Consider the following 12,170-nt stretch of genomic DNA (forward strand, 5'->3'; position numbering starts at 1 on the left):
AGGATCCCAGGATCCCAGCTCACCAGGGAGTCATGTGACTAAATACAAGCACGCACAGAGTTCTCTGGACACCACATGGTACCACAGAACAAAAGCAATGCTGTGAACGCCATCTAGAGAGATGGCGAGATTACTACTTGACAAACCAGAAGCTGCACTGAGAAGAGGAACACTGACCCAGAGGCAACACTGAGTACTTCAGCACTGACAGGCAGGAGATGAAATTCGTAAGATAAAACATTGTCCTGAGAACAACCCTTCCATAGCCCTAATCTTACCTACAGTTAAAAACACGTCACTCAGACACAGCTGCAACAGGCAGACAGGTGGGCAAGCCTGAAGTAAGCTTTCCCACTTCTCCCAACCCGCTGCGGTATGGAAAACCCTTTACCTCATAAAAAGATGGCAACACAGATGTGGGGGAGTTCTTGAGAGAATAGAGTCGGTGAGCTCCCCAGAGTGCCATCCCCACGAAGAACACGGCTCCTCTCAGCAGTGGGGCATCTTCCATGTATGATCTGAAAATGTTCCCAGAAAGACAGATGTGAGCAAGAGTCCCAGGTCGGTGTGGGGTAGCTGGGCTGACAGTGTCTCGAGGAGACACCTGGTACTTAGGGTACAGAAGCACAGTTGGTGGAACACGGAGGAAGGTGGAGGCCAGTAGCCGCTGTAATTCCTCCACGAACTGTTCAGCCACTGCAGATCACCATGGGCTATGGTTCACATTAGACAACGAAACTCTGATGTGAGTAACACGACCCTGAGGCTCAGGGTGAAGCCAGAGACTCAAGAATCCCACAAGGCAAGTCTGGAGAGATGGCTCAGGTTAAGAACATTGGCTGCTCTTCCAGAGGTCCTGAGTTCAATTCCCAGCACCCACATGGTGGCTCACAACCATTTTTAATGAGATCTGGAGCCCTCTCCTGGCGGGCAGACACACAAGCAGACAGAATGCTACGCAGAATACTGTTAACATCATAAATAAGTAAATCTTAAAAACAAACAAACATCCTCGTTTGTATAGTGGCTAGTATCCCCGCCTGTCACGCGGAAGACTGGGGTTCATTTCCCCGACGGGGAGCAAACAAACAAACAAACAAACAAACAAACACTCCCACAAGGCTACACCTAAAACCACAGCTGAGAAGCCATGGACATAGTGAAAACTACTTCAAGAAGTCTGGCAGCAACCCCCATATCAGGACCTCACAGAACATCCAGGAGTCAGCACGGGTAGGAAGAACATTTTACCAGGAGTAAAGCATATATGTAAAGACCCTTAGCAGGGGGGAGAATGCCAAAAGAAAAGGTAAGAGGTTTACGGGAATAAGATAGGGTTTTTTTTTTTTTTTCGGTTTTTCGAGACAGGGTTTCTCTGTGGTTTTGGAGCCTGTCCTGGAACTAGCTCTTGTAGACCAGGCTGGTCTCGAACTCACAGAGATCCACCTGCCTCTGCCTCCCAAGTGCTGGGATTAAAGGCGTGTGCCACCACCGCCCGGCTAAGATAGGGTTAAGACATCCTCCAGGTCTGATTCATAGGAGAGACCACTATGATTTCAGACCAAGGGCAATATGGTCAGATCTATGTAAGAGAAGCCTCATTTGGCTGCTGTACAACAGTAAGCTTCAGGAGGTAGTGATGGAGGGTTGGGGAGCAGCACAAGGGGGAGCTGTTGGTGCCCTTCAGACGGCGGGCAAATCTGAGCCATCCCTTGGGACAAAAACATCAAGACCTGTAATGGCTTGGCTACTAGGGGTGAAGGTGAGGGCAGCATCAGTCAGGGCCATAAGTCTAGATTTGTGGCAGGGTAGGAAGGTCACACTATGGCCACGAGGGTTGGAAGGGAAGCTCAGATACTACATGTGAACATCCTGATTGGACTAGTAGAAACAGGAGATGGGCGGTCATAAAGAACAGCCCCCCAAAGCAACAGGAAGAACCCCAACCTCATCGATGCCAACCGAGTGTCCAAAGCCTCCTCCTCCTGATCCTGCCACCTACCCTCACCAGGCGCCTCACCAGGCACGTTCACACTTGCCTGTCTTCCATGATGCGGCACATGTTGTAGATGGCACTGTGGCCCAGGTGGGTGCCTAGAAGGTTCCGCATCAGCTGGGAGACAGAACACACATACACCATAAGGGTTAACTCTTATATGCCCCAGGCTCAAGGGGAGCCTGGCCTCTGCCTGCCTTGCAGTGAACACTCCTCTGCAGTCCCACCACTAAACTAGCTCACTGTGTCCTCCTTCCAAATGCAAAAAAACTTCAGAGCCCTCAAAACATCTCCCAAACCTGGGCTTCAGCTGAACCATCTGAAACAGCCAGCGGGACACCCTCAATGGGTCACTAACTGGTGATCCTGAAAATCTAGCAGCATTCACTAAAGACAACACAGCCCTGTCCTGTCAGGTGCTGGCAGCAGACATTTCCTGGGGAAGGAGCTCCCAGAAATAGCCTGGAAGACACCCACCTTCCAGCAAGGCTCGCACAGTTCCTTGACATTGATGGTGCGGCAGAGGGTGATAATGAACAGGGGCAGGCTCTCAGCTGGCAGGCAGTTATAGCAGACCACAGCATCCAGTACCTGCAAAGACACCTGCAAAGGGGAGAGCATCTTGCTTGTGCCTCCAACTCTTACCTTCCTACTGCCCAAGCAACCTCTGTAGGAACCACAGTCAAGTGAGCAAGCGTTGAGTGTGCACTTGGGAGACACTTACACACCACCAGACTATAAGTGCTACTTCCCATCCCATTGCTCCATAATGCAGACAACCCAACTATCGAGGAGCTGAGCAGCCTCCAGAATCCACACACAACCAGGGAATGGCAAATAGTGCTTGACCTCACACTTGACCTCACACTCCAGCCTCCCCAAAATAAAACTGAGAGTTACAGACCTCAATGTCCACAGAAGACACTGTCTGGATGCACAGCAGACAAATCATGCTACAGGGAAAAGAGAACACAGCATGTCCGTTCAGACAGTATGTCCCAGAAGACTCCGATTGTTTGTTCAATGCACAGCATCAGCTACTGAATGGCTTGTCCACAGTGCACCTCTGTGCCAACCACAAGCCTAGTGCTGAATGTCTGGCGTAAATAAGCGAAAGCCTCTACTATCATGGACACATATAAAATGGTTTTTAAAAGTTGGGGATGGAGAGACAGCTCAATGGTTAAAAGCAGTCTGTTCTTATGAAGGCCCCAGGTTCAATTGCCAGTACTCAAACAGTGGCTCTTAAACATCTTCAACTCGAGGGCCAGGGTGTCTGATGTCTTCTTCTGGCCTCCACAGGCACTGCATATACACAGTACACAGATATACATGCAAGCAAAACACCCGTGTACATGAATAAATTAATTAAAATTAAAATTAAATAAAAAATAACAACAAAAAGGAGCTGGGCACGGTGGCATACACTTTAATCTCAGCCCTTGGGTGGCAGAGGCGGGCGGATCTGTCTGAGTCAGAGGCCAGGACTGTATAGTTGAGACCCCGTCTAAAAGTTACAAAATATAAACTGACAAAAAGGGAACTGGCAGGATTGCCTAGTAGGTACTTAGTGCACAAGCTTAGAAACTGAGTCTTATCCTCAGAACACATGAAGAGGCAGGAAGGAGAAAACAGACTTCACACAGGTGTCCTCTGACCTCCACAAGTGCCATGACACCCGTGCAAACACAACAAAAAAGTAAAAAAGAGAGATAGGGCGGTGGCGGCGCACACCTTTAATCCCAGCACTCAGGAGGCAGAGGCAGCCGGATCCCTGTGAGTTTAAGGCCAGCCTGGTCTACAGAGTGAGTTCCAGGACAGGTTCCAAAGCAACACAAAGAAACCTTGTCTTAAAAAACCAAAAACAAAAAGACAAAACTTGAAACTAATTTTGGCCTGGAGAGCTGGCTCAGGGGTTAAGAACACTGCCTGCTCTTCCAAGGATCCTGAGTTTAATTCCCAGCAACCACATGGTGGCTCACAACCACCTGTAATGAGATCTGGTGCTCTCTTCTGGCCTGCAAACATACATGCAGACAGAACACTGTATATGTAATAAATAAATCTGATAGATAGATAGATAGATAGATAGATAGATAGATAGATAGATAGATAACAGTTATGGCTACTGCTAACCTCATATCTGGTGGTGTCACCCACTCTGTTCACCCTGAAGAGCTAAGCTTAAGACCCAAGACAATGGAACTGTCACCAAATAACATTAAAGCTCTTTTCTTTCTTCTGGAGCTGGGGGTGGGATCCAGAGTCTCTGGCATGCTAGCAATAGCTCTTACACTCAGCTGCACCTCAGTCCTTAGTTAGTCTTTTTACTTACTGAACCATTGATGCAATGTATTCGTCAAGGTAACAGCTGTTGAATTTGACCAGATTTACGAGTACCAAAAGGAATTCTGAGGATAAGCCAACATCCATCCACTGCAGGACAAACTCCGCTGTAAGAGAAAACCTAAGGCTGTATTCCTCCTCCCCAGGAAAATGATCCTGCATCCTATTACTGCAACATACGGAACCCAAGATGCTCAAGAGGAGTCTGAGCAAGTCTTGCATAGATCCTGGCTCTGCGTGGGCAATGGAGCTGAGCTGACAGAAGAACTAAGTATCCTTTTCTTTATTTCTGTTGTTTTTTTTTTGTTGTTGTTGTTGTTTTTTGGTTTCTTGAGATCGGGTTTCTGTTGTTTCTGTCGTAGCCCTGGCTGTACTGAAACTTGCTCTGTAGACCAGGCTAACCTCAAACTCAGAGATCCACCTGTCTCTGCCTCCCAAGTGCTGAGATGAAAGCTATACAGAAAAACCCTGTCTCGAAAAACCAAAAGAAAAGAAAAGAAAAAAAAAAGAAAAGAAAATCTGATGGCAAACTCTGTGACAGTCCATGTCACAGAGGCAGATGAACCGCTGAAGCCCACTTCTGGGTATCAGAATGAGCCCGCGTTGAGTCACTCCCCATTCTTTCCTTTTTCTCTCACCAACAGGAAACAAAGTCTTTTTTTTTTTTTGGTTTTTCGAGACAGGGTTTCTCTGTGGTTTTGGAGCCTGTCCTGGAACTAGCTCTGTAGACCAGGCTGGTCTCGAACTCAGAGATCCGCCTGCCTCTGCCTCCCGAGTGCTGGGATTAAAGGCGTGCGCCACCACCGCCCGGCTAGGGAACAAAGTCTTAAACCTTACAGAAACCTCTGTCACATGACAGGTGGAAGGGCAGCAACCAGGGCGAGATGTCAAGCAGCACTAGCGCAGCCATGACAACAGACCCATTAGTGACGAGAAAGATGGGACCCAAGCCAAAGACTTCAGGTATTGAGTGAATCCTACGAGTGCTTCTGGAATTAGCGCCCAAGACAAAGGACTCCCGATGAGCAAGGGCAATGCAGTCCTGTGCTCCCCACAGACCACATCATGAACTGCAGTGCCCCTCCAGGTTCAGAGGGCCTTTCTCATCCCAGAGACCTCTAAATCCCAAGGCCAAAGGAACCCCATTCTCTGTATGGCACCTACCCAGTTCTTCTTCCAAGTAGGTAATGTGCCTTCCATTGTCTGTGAGGGCCTTAAAAACTTCTAGCCTTTCATGGAGGTCTTCATTGGAGGGATAATCCTTGATCACTTTGAAGAAAAGAGCTCTGAGAACCCCCAAACGGTCACCCTAAAGATAAAACGAGTCAATAAAGCCCTGCCAGCATCTCCCATACAGTTGTCAAAAAGTGCATTGGACCCCAAGACCCCAGGCACGCCCTGTTTTTCCTCTAGAAGCGCCTTACACAATATGTCAGTGATATCATAGGGCTCAAACAGGGGCCAGAGGCACTGGCCAACAGCCGACTGGCATGCATACGCCACCTAACGCATCAAGCTCTGGACAGGGCCAGGTGCAGGTGGACAGCAGTGACAACAGAGCTCCTGTTCTGATTAGGAATTGTGTCCTCCTCTTGTGGACACAATGATCGAGCCCCAGGAGAGGTGCCACAACCTGAGTACAGCAAGAGGAAGGAGAAACCTCTCTAAGAGGCCAGACTATTAAGAAGAAGAGTGGCCTAGAGGAAGACCCTTCAGGAATGAACAGAGAAGGGCCATGGGCATAAAAGGGTCAGCTGAGACCTAAGTAGCTAGAGAAGGAGAAGCAGGGGAAGTGGCCATAACTAACTAGAAAATTGGTCAATAACTGCAAGCTAACAATGGCCATATTGCAGATACTGCACAAGCTTCCGTGTGCCATCCCTAGAAGGATACAGCTCGCAGTCTTTATTCTCAGGAGGGTGGAGGCTCAGGAAGCTACAGTGACTGGCCAAGGTGACACCAAGATGTCCTCACACACTCTTAGGCTCCACAGCCTCTGTTAACCACTAGACCCCACCCGTGGCAGACCACCAAAGACAGGAGTCCAAACAAGGACGGCCTGCCTTCATCCCATAGACTCATCCAGCTCTGCCCCTTACCTGTCCCTGTACAATGGCCTTCAACAAGGCAAGAACTGCATGTCGGGCCTCTGGTGGTCGCTCTGGCTGTAGCAAGTCTGAGACAGACTTCCAAAGTGCCTCCACTGCATGCTGCCACAACAGAAAGAGGCCAGTGATAAGGCTGTGATCTCCAAGAACCTCAGCCCCTCAATCAAAGGACAGCACTGGTGACCAGACTTTCAGATCATCTCAACCCACTCTCTCTCTTTTCTGGTTTTTTGAGACAGGGTTTCTCTGTGTAGCCTTGGCTGTCCTAGAACTAGCTCTTGTAGACCAGGCTGGCCTTGAACTCACAGAGATCCACCTGCCTCTTCCTCCCAAGTGCTGAGATTAAAGACATGCACTACCGTGCCTGGCATCTAGCCAAGACTCTTTACTGGGCCCAGGTCAACAGTGCCAGCTTCCCTGAGACTGCCAGTGAGTTTCTAGTAGATTTCTTTGGACTCAACACCATGGTGCTCAGAACAAGCACAGATGAGCCCTAAACACGCACCTGCCACAGAAACAGCATTCTATGTTCCTGAGTTAGGCCCTACTAAATGTTAGGAGTCTACTTTGAGAGATCCGATGTGTGTGTGTGTTGCGAGGGTGTCTTAGCTACAGCACGTACATCTTAGAAAACTGCTGAATACGTAGTCACTCAATTTCCTTGATGGATCTGCATCTTCTCCTAAATCTCACACACAAACACTAGGCATGGATGTTGATCTGCATCTTCCCCTGAATCTCACATACAAACACTAGGCATGGATGTTGATCTGCATCTTCCCCTGAATCTCACACACAAACACTAGGCATGGATGTTGATCTGCATCTTCCCCTGAATCTCACACACAAACACTAAGCATGGACGTTGATCTGCATCTTCCCCTGAATCTCACACACAAACACTAGGCATGGATGTTGATCTGCATCTTCCCCTGAATCTCACACACAAACACTAAGCATGGACGTTGATCTGCATCTTCCCCTGAATCTCACACACAAACACTAGGCATGGATATTAATCTGCATCTTCCCCTGAATCTCACACACAAACACTAGGCATGGATGTTGATCTGCATCTTCCCCTGAATCTCACACACAAACACTAAGCATGGACGTTGATCTGCATCTCCCCCTGAATCTCACACACAAACACTAGGCATGGATGTTGATCTGCATCTTCCCCTGAATCTTACACACAAACACTAAGCATGGACGTTGATCTGCATCTTCCCCTGAATCTCACACACAAACACTAGGCATGGACGTTGATCTGCATCTTCCCCTGAATCTCACACACAAACACTAGGCATGGACGTTGATCTGCATCTTCCCCTGAATCTCACACACAAACACTAGGCATGGATGTTGGAACTCTCAGGTGTCGCTTGGCACCTGACTTCCAGAAAGAAACTGCTCACTGGACATATAACATTAAAAAAATCTAAAAATATTTAACCAAAATAAACCAGCTATTTGTTTTCCTGTGCTTGCAGCTGCTCTGGGCACGAGACCCTCATGAGTTCCTGATGGTAGGGGAGTGGTTTCTGATGGGCTTGCAGCTGAAAAGTCCTGAGAGCTAGGGCATGGCCATTAGTCAAAGAGAGCCCTATATAAGCTGCCTGGAACACAATAAAATTGAAAAATAAATAAGTAAATAAACCAGCTATATGTCTTCTGTTGCCTGATGCCATCAATCAGCTGTCTTTCCCAAACAGTAACCAAGACTGGGGTGCCTTGATTTGTTCTCTGAGGCCATACCCTAACCTGGTAAAGAGAAGTGAGAATGTGGGCATAAGTTCAAGGCCAGCCTGGTCTACATAGTGAGTGCTAGGTGAACCAGGACTACACAGTGAGTCTCTGTCTCTTTTCTTTTCTTGTTTCTCTCAGACAGTGTTTTCCTGTGTAACCCTGGCTGTCCTTGAACTCTGTAGACCAAGCTGGCCTCGAACTCAGATCCACCTGCCTTTGCCTCCCAAGTGCTGGGATTAAAGGAGTGAGCCACTGTCATGGGGCACTATGAGTACCTGTCTCAACCTCCAACCCAGACCCACCAAAAAAGTGGATGAGCAGACATGCACATCCATAAACCTTTCCAGGAATTCAGGGAAAACCCATTCCTCTTGCTTTCAGGGCTGTGCTCAGGCCATTTTCAGAAGTTTCCACATCACTAAGATGAACATTAAATGTCTCTAGAATGGTAAACATCGAATCATTACAAACCTAGCTATTATGCCAGGCATGGTAGCACATGACTTTAATCCCAGAACTCAGGAAGCAAAGGCAGGTGGAGCTCTGAGTTCCATGCCAGCCTGGTTTACAAAGTAAGTTCTAGGACAGCCAGGGCTATACAGAGAAACCATGTCTTGAAAAGAAGAAAAAGAAAAAAAAAACAAAAAAAAACCCCACCAAATCTAGCAGTCTGGCACATACTTGTAATCCAATATCATACTGAAGAGGCTGAGGAAGGCAGGCCATATCAAGTTCACGGTCAGTCTGGACTACTACACAGTGAATATCGGTTCAGCTAGGACTACCCAGCAAGTCTCAAAAATGAAAGAGAGCTCAAGAGAGCAACAGAAAATTGAAGACTTGTAGCTGGCACACACAACTCCAATAGTATAACTGAGGCAAACCTACCTCTTCAAATTTCTTCGTTTTTGCCACATCACATATCTGTCCTATCATACGGATGCGATTGTTGAGGCCACAATCACCACTCAGTTCCTAGAAAAGGGGAAAAGGAAAAGGCAATGGTTAGAAAAGAGGCCTCCTTAACTGCCAGTCACAAACCACCTACAACTTGTTCTGCATTTCACCTGTAAATTGAATTTACAGGTGTTTAAGGTTGCCCAGGCTGTGCTTGAACTCACATTACAGCCCAGGGCAACCTTAATCACCTGGCGATTCTTCTGCCTCAGCTACAAGAGAAAGCCACCATGTTCAACTGTAGATCTTTTCTCGTTTTTATCTTTTGTGTATGTAGCCCTAGGTGGCCTAGAACTCACAGTGAGGACAAGTCTGGCTTCAAACTCACAGAGATCCGCCTGCCTCTGCCTCTAGAGTGCTGGGATTAAAGGCGTGCGCCACCAAACCTGGCAAGCTGTAAACCAGAATTCACAGAAGAGCTTACTTCTCCAGCTCTTGGACTGACAGGCAGTAACTTTATTTCCCTAACTAAAGGTTTTGTTAGATAAAATTCACATAGCATAAAATATACCATTATAACAACTTTATTTATTCATAGTAGCTTCCTATGTGACCCTGGCTAGTCAAGACTCAAGGTAGTCTTTCTGCCTCAGACTCCCAAGTGCTGGGATTATGGGCATGAACAACAACCAGTCTGGTCACTGTAATAACTTTAAATTGCAAACTTCAGCATTAGCACAATGCTTACAATCATCTCCACTGTTTCAAGAATGTTTTGATCACAATAGAAAGAAACCACATACCATACCAATTCCTTCTTCCTTCCAGCTCCTACAGCCACCTCCTGGATTCGCCTGTTCTGGACATTTCATACACTAAACTCATGCATTATGGAGACTGTCTATGTCCTTCACGTAGCGTGCTTCACGCTGGGGCATGTGTTACCATTTGATGCTTTCTTCTTTTAATTAATACCCCATTATATGCAGACGTGTCATATTTATTTATAGCCATCATCAAATGATGAGTATTTGGTTTGTATCCGAGTGGAAAATGTTCCAAGTATAAAAGTTCAAAATTATTTATGGGTAAGACATACATGCAGGTAAGAAACCCATACACAGTTGGGCCATTGTGGCACACGGCTTTAATCCCAGCACTAAAGGAGGCAGAGGCAGTTAGATCTCTGAGTTCAAGGCCAGCCTGGTCTACAGAATGAGTTCCAGGACAGCTAGGGAAACACAGAGAAAATCCTGTCTCAAAAACAACCAAAAAAGGGGCTGGAGAGATGGCTCAGTGGTTAAGAGCATTGCCTGCTCTCCAAAGGTCCTGAGTTCAATTCCCAGCAACCACATGGTGGCTCACAACCATCTGTAATAAGGTCTGGTGCCCTCTTCTGACCTTCGGCATACACAGATAGACTATTGTATACATAATAAATAATAAATAAATGTTAAAAAAATTAAAAAAAAAAAAAACAACCAAAAAGGCCAGGCGGTGGTGGTGCATGCCTTTAATCCCAGCACTCGGGAGGCAGAGGCAGGCAGATTTCTGTGAGTTCGAGGCCAGCCTGGTCTACAAGAGCTAGTTCCGGGACGGGCACCAAAGCTACAGAGAAACCCTGTCTCGAAAAACAATAAATAAATAAATAAATAAATAAATAAATAAATAAAAATAAACAAGTGGACAAACGTGAGTTACATATGACATGTGATGCCCCAACATACTAGCAATTGTCCATGTGTCCATGTATGTTAGATGTACCATGTGTGAGAACTGGGCTACATCTTCACTATGAAGAAAAGCTGTTAGGAATTATTAACACCTCATCATGTTCCTAACCCCATGCAAGGATGACTATCAGGCGACATCTAGAAAAGTGGGCTTTCTTTTCTGTGTTTTGTTTTTTTGTCTTTTTTGAGACAAGGTTTCTCTGAATTTCTGTGTAGCCCTGCCTGTCCTGAAACTCTGTAGACCAGGCTAGCCTCAAACTCAAAGATCCACCTGTGTCTGCCTCTTGAGTGTTGGGATTAAAGAGGTGCACCACCACCACACAGCTTTTTTTTTTTTTTAAGACTAGGTCTCACTATTGCCCCAGGCTGTCCTCCAACTCCATAATCCTATCTCCTCAGCTTCCCCGTGCTGAGTACAGGGCGTCCACCAGGACACTAGACGAAGTAAGATTTCATACATTATCTAAACCCTAAAGCAAGTGCGTTAGGGCCGGTCATAAAGATCCTGAGGAGAGATGTGCACATACGTCTGCACAGTACTGGGGAGAGCAAGCCTATGCACACAGTCCCCAGCAACCCACCTCCCACAGAACCCACTGACAGACAAACCCAGCCTTCCTTGCACTTCATGCCGGGCTAGCCAAAGCAGAGACGGCTCACTCACTTTCAAGATCTCCGCCGTGATGATAAACTCCGTCTGTTTGCCTTCTGCACACCTGGGATTTGGCCTTGATGTCCCCAGCCCCAACAGTATCTTGAACTTCTCCTTCAAGCCTGAATCTTTGCTTGCTGGTTTGGCCATGGTGAGCAGGGCAGTACTAGGGAAGTGTTCTGTACAGAAGAAACATAGTATTTGATACACCAGAGGAAGGGCTATGCCCTCCTGCCCTTGAGAAGAACCTCCAGTTGTCAGGATCCTAGGTCTAGGATAGGCTATCCTCCTTACAACCCCTGGGGTAACTCAATCCCAACCAGGATCAGCCCAGGAGGTATCGGCCTGATCTAGCGAGCCGCCAGCCGTCGCGGGGGTGCACAGACCGATGCTATTTGTCATTAGTTTTCTTTTTATGTGGAGGAGGAGGAGCTGTCGCGAGGACAACAGAAGCAGAGGCGAGCTCACACAAGCAATGGAAGGCTTGGAGCACTGGGACTTGACAGCGGTGGGCGCGGCCCAGGTATGGATAGTGAAGGGTCAAGTTCCCTTCATCGCGACGCGGCCACTCAATCATCCCGCCCCACACCAGCGGCCAGAGCCTTGCAGGATACTCACCCCGCGCGCGCCCACGGCGCGCAGGACCCTCCTGCAGCCAGGAAGGGCGCACACCCCCGCCCACGGCAGCT

The 12,170-nt window shown here is 47.5% G+C and overlaps 1 protein-coding gene across 8 annotated transcripts in view; it reads right to left on the minus strand.

The window, feature by feature from the left end:
• The window catches only part of Tsc2 (TSC complex subunit 2), a 33,721-nt gene extending 21,552 nt beyond the window's left edge, over positions 1-12,169 (minus strand). For all 8 annotated transcript variants that reach the window (XM_057776090.1, XM_057776088.1, XM_057776089.1 and 5 more), the window contains exons 1-10: positions 12,100-12,169; positions 11,494-11,660; positions 9,088-9,174; positions 6,442-6,552; positions 5,507-5,651; positions 4,332-4,449; positions 2,901-2,949; positions 2,474-2,599; positions 2,040-2,113; positions 392-518 (exon numbers count right to left, since the gene is read on the minus strand). In XM_057776090.1, the coding sequence (XP_057632073.1) occupies positions 392-518; positions 2,040-2,113; positions 2,474-2,599; positions 2,901-2,949; positions 4,332-4,449; positions 5,507-5,651; positions 6,442-6,552; positions 9,088-9,174; positions 11,494-11,631 (975 nt within the window). In that variant the 5' untranslated portion in view covers positions 11,632-11,660; positions 12,100-12,169. The remainder of the gene's footprint in view (positions 1-391; positions 519-2,039; positions 2,114-2,473; positions 2,600-2,900; positions 2,950-4,331; positions 4,450-5,506; positions 5,652-6,441; positions 6,553-9,087; positions 9,175-11,493; positions 11,661-12,099) is intronic.
• Position 12,170: the final 1 nt, after the last annotated feature.

Source organism: Chionomys nivalis, chromosome 7 (genome assembly GCF_950005125.1).
Source record: "Chionomys nivalis chromosome 7, mChiNiv1.1, whole genome shotgun sequence".
Classification (NCBI taxonomy): domain Eukaryota; kingdom Metazoa; phylum Chordata; class Mammalia; order Rodentia; family Cricetidae; genus Chionomys; species Chionomys nivalis.